Here is a 13989-nt window from a genome sequence, read left to right on the forward strand (position 1 = left end):
TATTAGCGTGGGATCCTCAGACTCGGTTATGGCCTCTGCCTGCTGGCCTCCCTAAACACCTATTAGGCAGGAAGGCATGTGTCTCACTTTCTATAAGGAAAACTGAAGCCCTCAGCGCCTTCTCAATTTCACACCAGTTAGGGTTCTGAATCTTTACACTGGATCAAAAGGGAGCAGAAAGCTTAGTTTTCATTGGACCAGGATGTTAGGAATAAGTTGAGAATGACTGTATTTCAAGTAGGGTAAGATCATAAAATAATGAGACAATAGCCAAGAACTACAAAAAGTAAAAACCACCAATTATTTAAGAATACCCTCAAACTCCAAAGCACACGTGCACATACCCTGAAAGAGTTGTACTTTGGGAACTGGTCCTAAGACAAAAACACAGAGGATAACTAGTGCATCAAAAGAAATAAACTATAGCACCCAATTCTTAAAGGTTCTGGCTACATTTTGTGGTAAAGTCTGAATGCAGACAGAAGCCAAAGGCTCCTACAGTGGACCAGACTTCAGGCCCCAGAGGCGGTGCCTATCCTGAGGGAACAGTGGACAAAAACGATTACTGATCTCTATTGCTGACTCTGGACAGAACACTCATTCATACAATAGGAATAGTATTTTCTAACTGAAAGGTATTGTACATAGAGCTTACAATGCTCTTAAGATAAATGAGGCCCATGCACCAGCTCCCTAACTTGAAATCTCCTAAGTTACAACTTGGTAACTGTAGATGGAATTAAGAGTCCTTAGGATGAGAATGTGAGAAATTGACATTTTTAGGGTGTCTGATTCAGTTCTTTTGAATAAAATTATTATTTGAATGGAATAACCAACATAGGAAAAATTAGGGACTTGGAAAACCTGCCTTACAATTCATCTTCCTCATCTTATCATAGGCCTGCACCAGCCAAAACGACTGTTGTCTGGGAAGTACTAGGTTATAGGATTTTTCAGTTATCCAAATTGAATCATCCTCACAATGTAAGAAACAGTCCCATTATACAGGTAGAAGAAATGAAACAAAATGACAGCAAAAGTCTCAGATTCACATGTTCAGTCCCCCCAAGGTATTAATGATCAGAGGATCCCACAATTTTTCTGCCAAAAGGCTGTTTGTTACAAGCAAAGCCACCAGGAACGGTGACATGCAGTTACGTGTTCTAACTACTAAAGTGAATGCGGCCTGAGACTATAACTTGTGCTCTGCATGGACCAAGTAACATCTCCCTGGTCACTCTTGTCCTCGTCAGCTCCAAAGGACACACTGTGGACTGCAGGACTGGGCAAGGGTGGTGACACCAGACCCACAAGCAACACTAGCAACTGCGCTCGCTCCAACATGAGAAGCGAAATGCTGCTATGCTGCAGAAGGAATGAGACCAGATCAAAGACCCTCTAACGCCTACCCTCCTGCCCACTCCCGAGACTGAATTGGGTCAGAGCTGTTTGTGGGCTCTACCTCCCGTGGGGGCTGCTTTTCTGATACATGGGCACCTCCCAAAACTCACCCTGTTGCAAAATCTAGAAAGAAGTATCTAGAACCCACAACCTAACTGATTTTATGTGGGGTATCCTAAATTTCAACATCAAGCACTCTAAGATTTTGTGGAATGAATGGTTTAAGAACAGAGAAGGGAGGCGGGTAAAAAAATGTTACTTTTCATTTTTCTACTTTTCTGCCACCTACAGAAGATGACAAAATTCCCAGCTGTAATTCTGCTTAAGTTAATGCCAAACAACACAGTAGAGGGCAAGACTCCTTTCTTATCTGTTAGTAGGTTGTCACTAAACAAAATACTGCAGTTTTCCAACTGTTTATAGTCCAGCTACTTACTGCTCGAGGATTTCAGGTGGTAGGGAGGGTTTCCGTTCCCTTCTTCAATCGTCCATCTACCCACCCCCAAGATACTAACCAGAACCATTCCTACTCCTCACCTTCCTTCTCAATTACGATGTATCAGCATATAACCAGGACACCTTCATCACGCACTTGATGTGAAACCACAGAATTGAGAAGAGACCCCAAAGTCACCTGGATCGTACAGCACCCTTCAGGAACCACAAACAGACCGTCCTAGCCAGAGTCTAGACTATGCTTAAAGATCTCCATAGAAACAAAGTCAACAACCATTCTTGCTTTCTTACATACTAGAAAGATCTGCTGGAAGCTTTCTTTCAGTTGGGATTGCCGAGCTGGTGGGATGTAACCTGGAGCCCGTCTGAGAATGAAAATAGAGCTGGAACCCCTGGATCCAGCAAAGCCTAACTCAATTTTTCAATTACCTGAGTTAATATGCTCCCCACCCCACAACTCTCCTGCTTTTGTTTTGCTTTTAAAAAAATAAATAAATTTGCTGTCAATAAGCTTTTTTCCCAAAACAAATATATCCTTCCATTGAAGTTTCCTGCACACCGTTTCTCATGCTATTAGAGATTTTTTTTTTTTCAGATCAGCCTTCTCCTCTGACTAAAGCACCCTGATTTTCAAAATCTTTTTAATAGCTTTAAGTCTTAAAATTATTAATGTTGCACCTTGAAAATGAACAACTAGGCAATGGTCTTCAATTTCTGTCTTGGTCAACTTTCTCACTTTGTAACTTGAAAGTCTGGTGGGTTTAAAATATAACAACAATGATCACGTGGCTATCACTTACTGAGAACTTACTATGTGACAGGTACTACGAGTACTAAACGCCTATGGATTATCTCACTGACTACTCAGCCATCTAATGAGACAGCTGCTTTCATTACCCGTTTACAAAGTGAGGAGCTGAGGAGCAGAAGTGGTGCAGCTGGAGGGGCTGGACTCCCACTGGCACTGCCTGCAGACATGGCACTTGCCCTCAGCCATCGTGCCCTGCTGTCTCAGACACCAGGGGAAAGCAGCCAAGACACAAACAAAAATAGCTTAATCTCAGGTCCATCTCACGGAAAGAATCCTGACAAACAAGCAGAAAATCTGCCCTCCTGAATCAAAAGTCCTCCCATCCCCTTTATTTGCTTCAAAAAGAGAGAAAAATCTTCACTATCAGTAATTTTTCTTTCACAAAAGATCAGCCGCCAGCCAGGAACGGGGCTTCATCCCACCTTCCTCAGTGATGCCGGTCCCGTTCTCTATCCCGGTGTCTCTCGTGCTCTCGGTTCCTTTCTTGGAAATAATCATCATGCCGATCTTCATTGTGAAGCAGGTCCCGGTGCCTCCTGCTGCTCTCTCGGGACCGGCTAGGTGACCTCTCTCGGGACCGATGTCTTTTCCTATTAGAAAGATCCTTCAGCCACACTCAAAGGGCCTATCACCTTCTTTCCTAAAGTGTTGTGTTTTGGTGTCTTCTAGTTATTTGTCTAAATCAGCCCTCCACTACTCTATCATGGACCCACTGTCTGAGTATGTTAGCTCTGCAGACTAGTCTTTTCTGGGAAAATAAGAACAGTTAAATTTGTTGGGATCTTACTAATGTATCAGGCACAGTGCTAAGAGCTTTACGTGCATTATCTCACCTAATCTTTACAACAGGTCTGTAAGATCAGTACTACCACTGTCCTTTTTTAAAAAATGAGATAAATGAGGCTTGGAAAGTTCAGTAATTCCATAGTCAAGGTCATACAGGTAATCAGGAGCAGAACTGGGACTCAAACCCAAGAATGTGTGGCTCCAAAGCCCATGTTCTTAGCTATACCAGTTTGTCTCTTGTTAAATAAGCCCACTGCCTCACCCAACACAGATTCCAGACATTATAACATGTATCAATGTAAATGTTTGGTTAATTTCTTCCCCTTGAAGACATGAGGGCTAAGTCTGCTCTTTCAGCGCGGTCTCTGCCAGATACTCTGGGCTCCTTTCCTACCCTGCCAATCCCGGGAACAGTGCTGCTCAGGGGGGGTAGGCTGCTGAAGCAGTCAACTTACCTGGACGAGCTCCCGCTGGCACCCACACTGTAGGACTTGGCTTCAATGCCATGAAGACAGTCCTTAAGAGAGGAGACGAGGACACGGCAACGCTCATCATTGGCGACCCGGGACTGTTTGATAACAGCAATGGCTGTGAGCAGCGTCTCAATCGCGTCACTGTAATCCCCTGACAGGGGATGGATGGGAAAGGCCAAGGATGAGCAGAGGCAGTAAACTAACTGGACCAAAGGAGAACTCAGAAGGACCCACACCAAGAGGAACTAGCTGCCCCACAGAACCACGGGAAAATGGAGGAGGCAGGAGTGGGAGGTTTAAAACGGGATGCACATATATTTACATGGTCTGGAATCAGATGTTTTCAGATATTGCTAGTGGCTGTATAAACTGGTGCATCATCTGAGAGTTATTTGACAACATCCATTAAGACAAACAATGTGCAAACTTTTTGACCCAGGAATTCTAAAAATGTTACACTTCTGTTCACAACTATGTATGTTTAACAGTGCTTGTTTCAGCGGTTTGTTGTATTAAAGAATTAGAAACAGCTTCAAGTTCCTCCAATAGGGTCTGGCTATATAAATTACAGAACATTAGTTCTACAGAATACTATCTGGTTGTTAAAAAGCATGAGGTATATCTGTATGTAAACAAAGTAATCCATGTAAAGCACTTAGCACAGTGCCAGGCACACAGTAAGTGTTCAACATTAGGTGCTATTATACACTGATATAATAGATGTCCAGAATATATTAATGTTTTAAATATTTTTTTGAAATACAACACAGTATTTCATTTTTGTAAAAGCCATCAAAATTGTACGTATGCTATATACACAGAAAAAAAACCTGGATAGACACTAAATTGTGAAAGGTAGACTTGTAGGTGGTCCATGTGTAGAGGACCTTTCATTTATTCACATTGAATATTTCTATCTAAATTATTTTAAATCTATAATCAGATGTGTATATATATGTAATGTACATCTAAAATGTGTACAAAGCATACATATACATACACATATGTATATTTAAACATTTGGTTTATTTAAATTATGCTGCCATCAAGAATGAGCGCCTCCTTCCGTAACCTGAGCAATGCCGGCCCAGGGACAGTGGCCACAGGGTTGGTAACTTGCACAACGCTTTTCTAAGCTAAGTCAGAAGCATTAAGGACAGAATAACGCAAGGAAAGCATGACACCAGACCAGGGTCTAGTGACGAGGACTGGCAGCTGCTTCTGGGCAAAGCAGTAAGAATGAAATAGAAACTGTGGAGGAACCACGGTCCTGTGGGTCCAGGAACACCAGGATGCCAGCTCTCCCGGCGGGGGAAGTTCTGCCTATTGTATAAGGACTCAATAAACATTTGTGGTTTGAGTGACTAAAACAAGAAAATGGAGGGAGATAGAGATTCAGTTTTTGATTATCTCAGTGTGAAGGAATTGGTGAGGAACAGTGATTATTTTCATTATAGTCCGCTATGTATTTGACTTCTTATAATGAGCACAGATTGCCTTTTAATTTAAAAAAGACTTATTCAGATGCCAGTGAAGGTTTTCTAAAGGAAAAAAAAGAGAATATACACACTTCCTATCTTTAACCTACCTTGTGGGTTCAAATTTTATAGTCAAAGATGGGAAATTACGGAAAAAAGATGATCATACTCAGGGTTACCTTATTTCTTAGGAGACCTGACAATCTATATTTACATTTACGTGGGAAACTCATGGAAAGTAAGTGAATGATTAATGTCATGATGTGAAATTTGGACGAGAACCCTGCAGCTTCCTTTATTTTCTTCTCTCAGGAACCAAAGATTCTGTGCTCGGGGCTGTCAAGAGTCATGGCTTCTGGTTATGTCCACTTAACACTGACAGCCGGGCAAAAGTTAGTTGTAAAAGCATATTATGCCTTAAGATGACGCCAACAGACTTGCCTCTTTCTAGGATAAGCCACACGAGGCCACCAGCTCTCCCTAGACCCCCAAATGCAACTAGATTCCATGTCAAACCATCATCTATTTGAGTCATTAGTCCTAAAAACCCAGAGTCTACATGTGGCACTGGATCCACTGCACAGACACTAGCCCCACTGAGGTCAAGATCTCCATGAGGCAGGAATTTCATTCTACAATAAATACTACAATAAGATGGTATTAGTTCTTTATATTCTAGGCACTAAGTTGGCTTTCATGGGGCAGGTGTAGACACAGTCTAAATAACAGCACTAGAGCATCCCATAAGCCAAGAAATTAGGTTACATATTGTTTTTAAAAACATGCCACTCTTGAAAATCGAACAGTGCTCCAATTTTATCTTGTTGGATTTTTTGCCAATGGAAATGGCAAAACACGGAAAAATGTAAAAACTAAAGGCAAGGAAAAGGTAACAAAGGTAAGGGTGAGTTACCTGCACTGGCTCCAGATACCGCTTTGGAAATGGCACTGCTGGAAATCGCTCTGTTTCGCTTCATGATCTCTTCAAACTCTGCTTCACTCACTGTAGATGGCGGAGGGCCCGAATCTCGGCTGCAGAGAGATAATATCGTTCCTGATTGCCCACACCCTATTGTCTTTACCATACTCTATAATACCCTGCTATTTAATTACGCTCTCCTGTGTGATGCCTTAAGTGGTTCTTAGCCTGTTCACGTTTTATGTGTTCATGTTCTCTGCAAGGACAGAATTTCTCCTGTATTTAATTTTGGCATGACCCAACGCTGCTAGTCACTTACAGGCTCCCTAACAGCCACTATGGCACTCAATTTAATCAAGCTCCTTACAAAGGGATATATGGATATGGTTTGGGTCAAGAGGTTGAGATGCAAACAAGACACCAAATAAAAATATCATCTAACAGACAAGTATTTCCCAGGACTCAACACTATGGCAAATAATTTCCACAGGGAAAATATAAGAATTCAGTGCTCGCTCACTTCCTCGGGTGAACAAAATGCTTTACGCTGTCTACCCTACTATACCTGGCTCAGATCTGAAAGGAACAAGATAGTTCTTACCTTCCATGGTGGTTATAGGGTGCTGAGGCCTTCATGTATGTATCTGGTGGAGGCCCCACTGTAGCATTTGGTGGAGGGAAGAAGGCTGGATTGAGGTGAAGGGCAGGTGGGATGGCCCCAGGGGGAGGTACAGCCAGATGAGGAGGTAATCGAGGAGGAGGGGGCATGAGATGCTGGTAGTGAATGCCAGGAGGAGGAGGAGGGACCCCAAAGCTTGAGGAGAGAGGTGGAGGTGGTGGAATTGGGGGTGGGGGCAGGCCCATCAAGGGAAGGGCTGAAGGAGGGCGATTGAAGTAGGGCAGCACACTGGGGGGCTTATCCACACGGGAAGATGAGGATACAAGGTTCTCAGAGGGTGTGGCCCGTCCATCAGCAGAATCACTAGAATCTCGGGAGTGGGCCCGTGGAGGTATTCCTATGAAGCAAAAAGGAACTGCTGTTACCGCCCAGGCTTTAGACATACCCACAGGACCAGCTCATCCTTCAGTAAGTCATCTGACACCATACTGAGGAAGGTGACAGGCGGCTGAAAAAGAAGGTAAAACCATCTTTTCTTTGGCCTCAGAGAAAAAGGTCAGAGGCAACTTAGTTAAGACACAAACCCAGAAAGCAGTACCACCCTAAATTCTGTATGTCAAAGAACACTCTTTATCCAGAACTCTGTGCTTCAGAGTTTTATTTACTCTCAGATTTCTTTTCTATTTTTCAGTGCAAAAGGATCCTAATAACCCAAGAGAAATGACAGTGTTGAAGTACGTTCACTAATGTTCAGCAGGATTCATGCGCATCTGAAATCCCATGTCCCCCGATAAGCGCTCAGGGTCTCTCTCCTCAGACGGGTACCAGGTGACCGTCTCTATCCTGCTGTACACTTGGAATTTTCTCCTGGCCAAGGCACTTTGGGTAGGGAATTTGGGGGACGAGAGGGAAGGGCAGGGGATGGATGACACTTCCTCCACTCACATACCAAAACTGGTTAACTGGGACAGAGAAGAGGTACACAAGAAAGAGTAGAAGATTGTAGGTTGAGAGGTAAAGAGAAAATGGGAGATAAGCCAAGAAAAGATCTGCCTACAGAAATGAGCAGATGGCACACAGCTGACAGCAGGGACTCCTAGCCAGAGCTTGGTACAAAACATGCCGCCAATCTGGGAACTCCCACTACATTTCAATGGCCCCAATGCTCAACCCCCTAGGGCAGAACACCAGGAACAGCATCACAGCAAACCGGCACGGTGTTTGTTCTGCCAACAGGGACTCCAAACACGTTTGTGCACAGCTGGGAACAGGGCTCTGACACTCGTCACTTGGTTAAATTTGTTCCCTCTCTCCAATTTCACAGTCTCCTCTAAACCTGGTTAATGTGGAACCCAACAAAAGAACATGATCACACAGCCTGGGGAGTCTTGGAGGCAGAAAGATGCTGTCAGTAGGCAAATGTAGAGAGAGAGGAGTGCTCCTTAAACTAAAACTTGTTAGCAAACCCCAACTCCTGACTAAAATATAAGGTGGACTGAATCACCCTGGCAACGAGTTTCTCTACTGTAGTGTATCACCAGTGTGTATCACAGCACTTCTCTTGCTTTTCATGTCTCAAACACATGGCAACTTGCTTTCCTCCAGGATCTCTCAAATTGAAGGAAAAACAATTAACAAGTGTGATCTACGAAAGTTAGCCCCTTCCTGGCTACTGTTCCCACATCTACAAGGCTTCTATTTTGTATCTATGGCTACACATCCCAAGAGTAGCAACCATTTTTAAGCAAAGGGAAGCCCACCAGCGGTACTTCGTGAATTAACAGAGGCCAAGTCCATCAACATGACATAGCAGAAAAACACCACTCAGTCACCACCATTTCAGCAAGGAATGGAGTTAGGAATGTCACCCCTGATGCAACGGTAAAATTATGCACCTTAGGAAAGTCTGAAGAGGGCTGAATTATAGCAAGATTCTGAAACAGAAGGGACTTCAAAATTCAAGTTGTCAAGGAAGAAGTGTACGTTCTAACCCAGAGCAATGGGAGCTCACACCACATCCATCTAGGCTCTCAATCTAGTTAAAGGAATAGCTGTTCCTATGCAAGAGAGAAGTGGCCATATTTCCACCTTCAATCAATCAATACAAGGTCCCAGTGGACCACCCAATCAATACAAGGCACTATTTTGAGAGCAGGACGTTTGCCACCCCCCGACACCCCCCCTGTAGTAAAAGAAGAGGAAAGGCAGTTGGCTGTTTCAGGCAGGGCGCTGCAGAGTGGCTGCACCTTGTGAGGTCAGGACAATCCAAGGTCTGGTCCTCAGGTTTTACAGGTTCAGAAACTCAATTTTAACAGTTTATCCAGGGTGATCAAACCTTAGGAAATTGATTCATGCTAACCAAACTCACAAGAGACTGATTCATAAACCAGAATGCCAATTTATTAATTTACAATGAGAAACATAACTGCCAAGCAGACGGAAAACTTGTGTCAGCTGGTCAGTGCATTCTCTTCCCAGTAGGAGAGCCTAGTTGGGAAACCAAATCAGTATCAGAAGATGGCTTGGTGAGTAGAGTCAGAATAAAGGGAGGAAGGTGACCTTAAAGGATCCTATCGTGGAGCTAAGGTAGTCCGGTGCAACTTTCTTTACTACTGAGAAATACCTGCCGAGTAGACTAAAATATCCAGTGGTTGAAAGGGCACCCTGGACAATGCGGGAGAAACACTTAAATTCTTCTTCTCCAGCACTCCTTTTGGTCAACTCTTCACAGAGCACCTTTCCAATCTATGTTTATGACAAAATTACAGCCATCTTTACACACCTTACTTACATTTTAGGGTGGCTGCTTATAATTTTAGAGAAGCATGTCTTACAATTAAGCCCATTCACTATACACTGATTTTTTAGATAGAAACACAATTTAGAGTTGCCAGAAACTTTGAACATCATATATCTTGCTCAGATGAGGAAATAAGCCCTAAGCAGTAAAGCCACTTGCCCCAGGTTATACGACTTAGTGGCAGAACCCAACTATAACCGGAACCTACCTGACTCCCAGCACAGTGCTCTTTCTTGTACACGAGCCTCATTTTGTGACCAACCTATTGACCGAGCTGCCACCAACACCCTCCCTCCACCTCCTCCACATTGTAGGCTGTGCCTACACCACAGAACACAAACCCACACCTTCCCCCCTTCATACAGATGGTCTCCACGTACCCCCTCTTGGGACTCGGACGCACTCACGTTTCCGAGCCTGTGCCTCAAACTGTGACAGGTTCTGCCTGGTGGCTGGCCTCACGTCCACTTTTTCCCCATTAAGAACTTTTCCTGGCAGGAGTTCCAACAACTTGTGGACAGAGTTTTCAGAGGCTACCACCACCTCAGCGTACCTTGAAGAAGAAAAAAACAAGTGAGATCTAGACAACTGAGAGAGGAACAAAGAAATTCTCTTCCACTGTTAGTGAAAACTGGCAAAGCAAAAGCTATCTTGCTATTATTAAACACACACACACACCTACCAACAAAAAGGTGTCAGCCTATAATCTTCCTATTAATTTGGAATTAGAAATCAGCTTTCTTTGCCCTCAGGGGATCTTGTTCTACTATACTGCAGCTAGGTCCCCATTCTAAGGCAGTTGGCATAAACCAAAGCAGTCAACTGGGCCAGGGGCGGGAGGGATTAAAATCTAGGGCCAAAATACAGTGCAGCTCTGTTACAAACTAAAAGGGGTTCTCAAATCCAGACCTCACCCTTTGGACTGGCCATTTGCTCGATTCTCTGCAAATTTCAATTCCACCACGTCATAGACTCCTATAGAGCGAATAGCCTGGATCAGCTGCTGGTCTGTGGTCCACTGGGGCCGGCAAGATGGAAAAGGAAGAAATGTCAAGAGCAACCCCTCCCCCCAGCCCAGAATGTCCCAAACCTAGGATTCTAATCATACCCATAACCTCCCACAGGAAACCCAAAAGCCCATCAATATTTCAATTAGTACAGGCTTTTCTTATTGTCCTCACCCATACAGAATTCCAAACCATCCACCCCCTGACCCAAACTCCATCTTTAGAGATTGAGAAGACTAAAATCTATTTTAACTTTGCCATTTGGGCCAGCTGGTCATCAGTTCAAACACCAGCACCTTTTAATTACAGATCTCATAGACTAGAGTTGCCCAATGTCAGAAACTCTCCCCTCAGTATATACATTTCCTAATTTGGAAAAACCTCCCACCACCAGCCCAAAAACATGTCACACAATAACTTGCAGAACAACAATCACCACCTACCCCAAGTACTAGAGCTATCAAGGTCTTTGATCCCTGTCACCCATCATTATCACAGGACCATCTAATGACCACCAAGAGTTCAAGGTGTTCACTCTGAAATCTCATCCCACAGATGACCCTGCTAGACATAAAGCCCCAGGGTCAGGGGTGGTAACAAGATGGCAGAAAAAGCAACTACCCACTTAATCATTGCTTTCTTCGGCATCAGATCGTCCTCAGGATAGTTCTCTTTCAGAGATCAATCCAACCTGATCCCAGGAAAAAGAAATCCAACCCCATCAGAGCACAAAACAGTGCAACAGTGGTTTCTGAAAATGCCATCACCTCCCAGCGCTCTCCCTCCAGCCCACCCACAGACCTTTGTGGCTGCCCCTGCTCACCCAGGAGAAGCTGCCCACATAAACAGCAGCGCGCCTATTACGCAGGCCACTGTAGGTGTATAGAATTGCAGGGGTCTTGTTATTGGGCTTGGGAGATGGCTCCTGGCGCACAGGAGGAGGTGGCTCAGTGCTGCTGCTTCTGTCATCAGAGGGCTGTGAGGTGGCTGTCAACACGTCATCATACAGGTCAATCTGATCTGTATTGTTGAACTCTGGGTCCTAAGAAATGAGGGGTTGGCAGAGGTGGGTTTGCAAACCTTTCATTTTGTTCATTTTAGTTCGCTCTAGTTCACTTAGAATCCAGTTAAACACTGTATAAAACAACGTACAAAATTTCTTTGTCCTACTCTAGGAAACTAGGCAAGAAAACTTCCTCATTTAAAACTATTTCACTTAATTATGCTTATGTAGGTTTTTCTCCCTAGATGCTGTTAATTGTCTACCAATGTTTCTAGCTCTAGCCACCTGTGAGAATTAAAAGGCACACAATGATTAAACAATGCAAACTAGGAACACAGAGATGCACTTGCTATTGTTCTCAACGAGGTGAGCTTCAAAAGACTAAGATCCATTAACGAAAATTTAACTTCAACGTCTTACGCTATTTTCAAAATCGAGTTACACAAAACTTACTATTCTACTTAATAAAAAACAGGGTATATTTATTTAGAAATAGAAAGCAGGGGGAAAGCATGTTAAAATGGGAATCAAAATGCATAAAAGAATGGGAGTTACTGGTTTTGGTTTAAATTATTTGATTCACACAAATGATTTAGGGAAGCTCTAAAACTCATGGTACACAATTCCATTTTTCTAATAACCATCAAAGAAACATAAAGAAAAAAAGGGAAGGGAATAACTCTCGGGGATTTTCCCTTAATAAGTTCTATTTCTCAAGTGACACGCAGATCCAATACATTACCATGACACCCATGTAAGAGACATCTTTGAGCAATGCCACAGACATTCAACGATACACAAAAACAATGGAAAGTTCTCTAAAATATAAGGGTCAGAAAACAGGAGAATCACCTATTTCATAAGCTGTGTCACAGTAAGCATTTACAATATAAATGTGTATTCTGGATGATATGCAAAACATACTTTTTACCCACGTGATGTATTACTGTTATGAACTGAATGTCTGTGGGTTCCCCATCCCCACCCTACCCCGCAATGTGTGTGCTCTGCTCCGCTCTCCAGCATGTACGGACACAAGAAGTTAGTGGTCTACAACCCGGACGAGGGCCCTCATCAGAATCCAAACCTGCCTTCAGCCTTCCAGCCTCCAGAACTATGAGAAATAAATTTGTTGTTCATAAGCCACTCCGTTTTTGGTGTTTTGTTATAGCAGCCCAAGCTAACACTATATACCAAAATCCTAACACCACAAGAACTACTATCAAGAGACCTCAGTGTTTCAGATTTTACAATGTCATTATCTTAGACAAGTATTTTTTTTCAGGTAACAATTCTAACATTCAAACTGTGCTAAGGATGCTGCTGCCAAAATGACAGATACAGGGAAAAGTTTAAAGTGTTTTAGCTGAACGAACTACAGCTCATTCAGGTCACCGCTGTCTTTTTACAAAGGTGAATAAAGGAAGAACCTATGTCAGGTAACTTATATCTAGTTCCCTGAAGACAGAGAGGCACTTCCCCTAATGCAAGTCAGGACAGGAAGCTCCTATGACTTTCTCCCTGAAACACCATCCCAAGAACTGCTGAGTGAAGGGAGACTAGACGAGGTACACTACAAAATTCATTCTTAGATGTACATACCATTACAAACTTTTGGAAACAATCTTTTACTTTCTCAGCTTATCTGAAGTACAATGGAAGAAGTCACACAAAGATAACACTTTTAGATTGTTTGAGGGGAAGGATTCCACTTCCTGAGGCATGTAAATATTTCAAATATCACGAATATGCTAAGAAACCCCACAGGAGAGGAGTTTAAACCTTGTAAAAATAACAGAAAGAGAATTGCAAAAGAGAGTAAACGTTTTAGGGGTAACTTCAAATCAAGAAAAGGAATCAGTGAGGCAAATAAGCACAGGGACACTGTTCTAGGTAGGCAAATATATAAATAAGGGTATTGCACAAAAATGGGTGTGGGTGTGGGTGTGTGTGTGTGTGTGTGTGAAGAACGGAGAGAAGCTAACATTGCAGAGCGCAGGGTAGCTAATAAACTGAATAAGGTGAAGACAGCTAGGGTTAGTAACGTGACATTTTGTGTGTAAAATTTCATAGCCCTAACGTTTCAAACAGCCCCAATTCTAGATAAGTCGCTTATTTATTTATTTGTGTACTAGCTATGGTGATTTGCCCTCGTGGTTCAAGATAGAGAAACAGCTTAGAAACCACTTGATCCTGTCCAATGCTTTAATCCTACTTCACACCAAGTTTTTTGTTT

At 43.1% G+C, this 13989-nt stretch overlaps 2 protein-coding genes across 5 annotated transcripts in view; one reads left to right on the plus strand and one right to left on the minus strand.

Moving 5' to 3' along the window:
* TMEM216 (transmembrane protein 216) overlaps positions 1–4473 on the plus strand; it is a 15339-nt gene extending 10866 nt beyond the window's left edge. Inside the window, exon 4 of the mRNA XM_088789627.1 lies at positions 1254–4473. Within this exon, the coding sequence (XP_088645753.1) occupies positions 1254–1402 (149 nt within the window). The 3' untranslated portion in view covers positions 1403–4473. The remainder of the gene's footprint in view (positions 1–1253) is intronic.
* The window catches only part of CPSF7 (cleavage and polyadenylation specific factor 7), a 22589-nt gene that overhangs the window by 3178 nt on the left and 5422 nt on the right, over positions 1–13989 (minus strand). For 3 of the 4 annotated variants that reach the window (XM_074336461.2, XM_074336462.2, XM_074336464.2), the window contains exons 3-9: positions 11574–11792; positions 10658–10761; positions 10124–10296; positions 6926–7340; positions 6319–6437; positions 3910–4078; positions 3091–3258 (exon numbers count right to left, since the gene is read on the minus strand). In XM_074336461.2, coding sequence (XP_074192562.1) covers positions 3096–3258; positions 3910–4078; positions 6319–6437; positions 6926–7340; positions 10124–10296; positions 10658–10761; positions 11574–11792 — 1362 coding nt within the window. In that variant the 3' untranslated portion in view covers positions 3091–3095. The remainder of the gene's footprint in view (positions 1–3090; positions 3259–3909; positions 4079–6318; positions 6438–6925; positions 7341–10123; positions 10297–10657; positions 10762–11573; positions 11793–13989) is intronic. The other variant, XM_074336465.2, reaches the window with a different exon arrangement.

The sequence above is a fragment of the Rhinolophus sinicus genome, chromosome 14 (assembly GCF_057876585.1).
Source record: "Rhinolophus sinicus isolate RSI-liver-muscle chromosome 14, RSI-T2T, whole genome shotgun sequence".
NCBI classification, from domain to species: domain Eukaryota; kingdom Metazoa; phylum Chordata; class Mammalia; order Chiroptera; family Rhinolophidae; genus Rhinolophus; species Rhinolophus sinicus.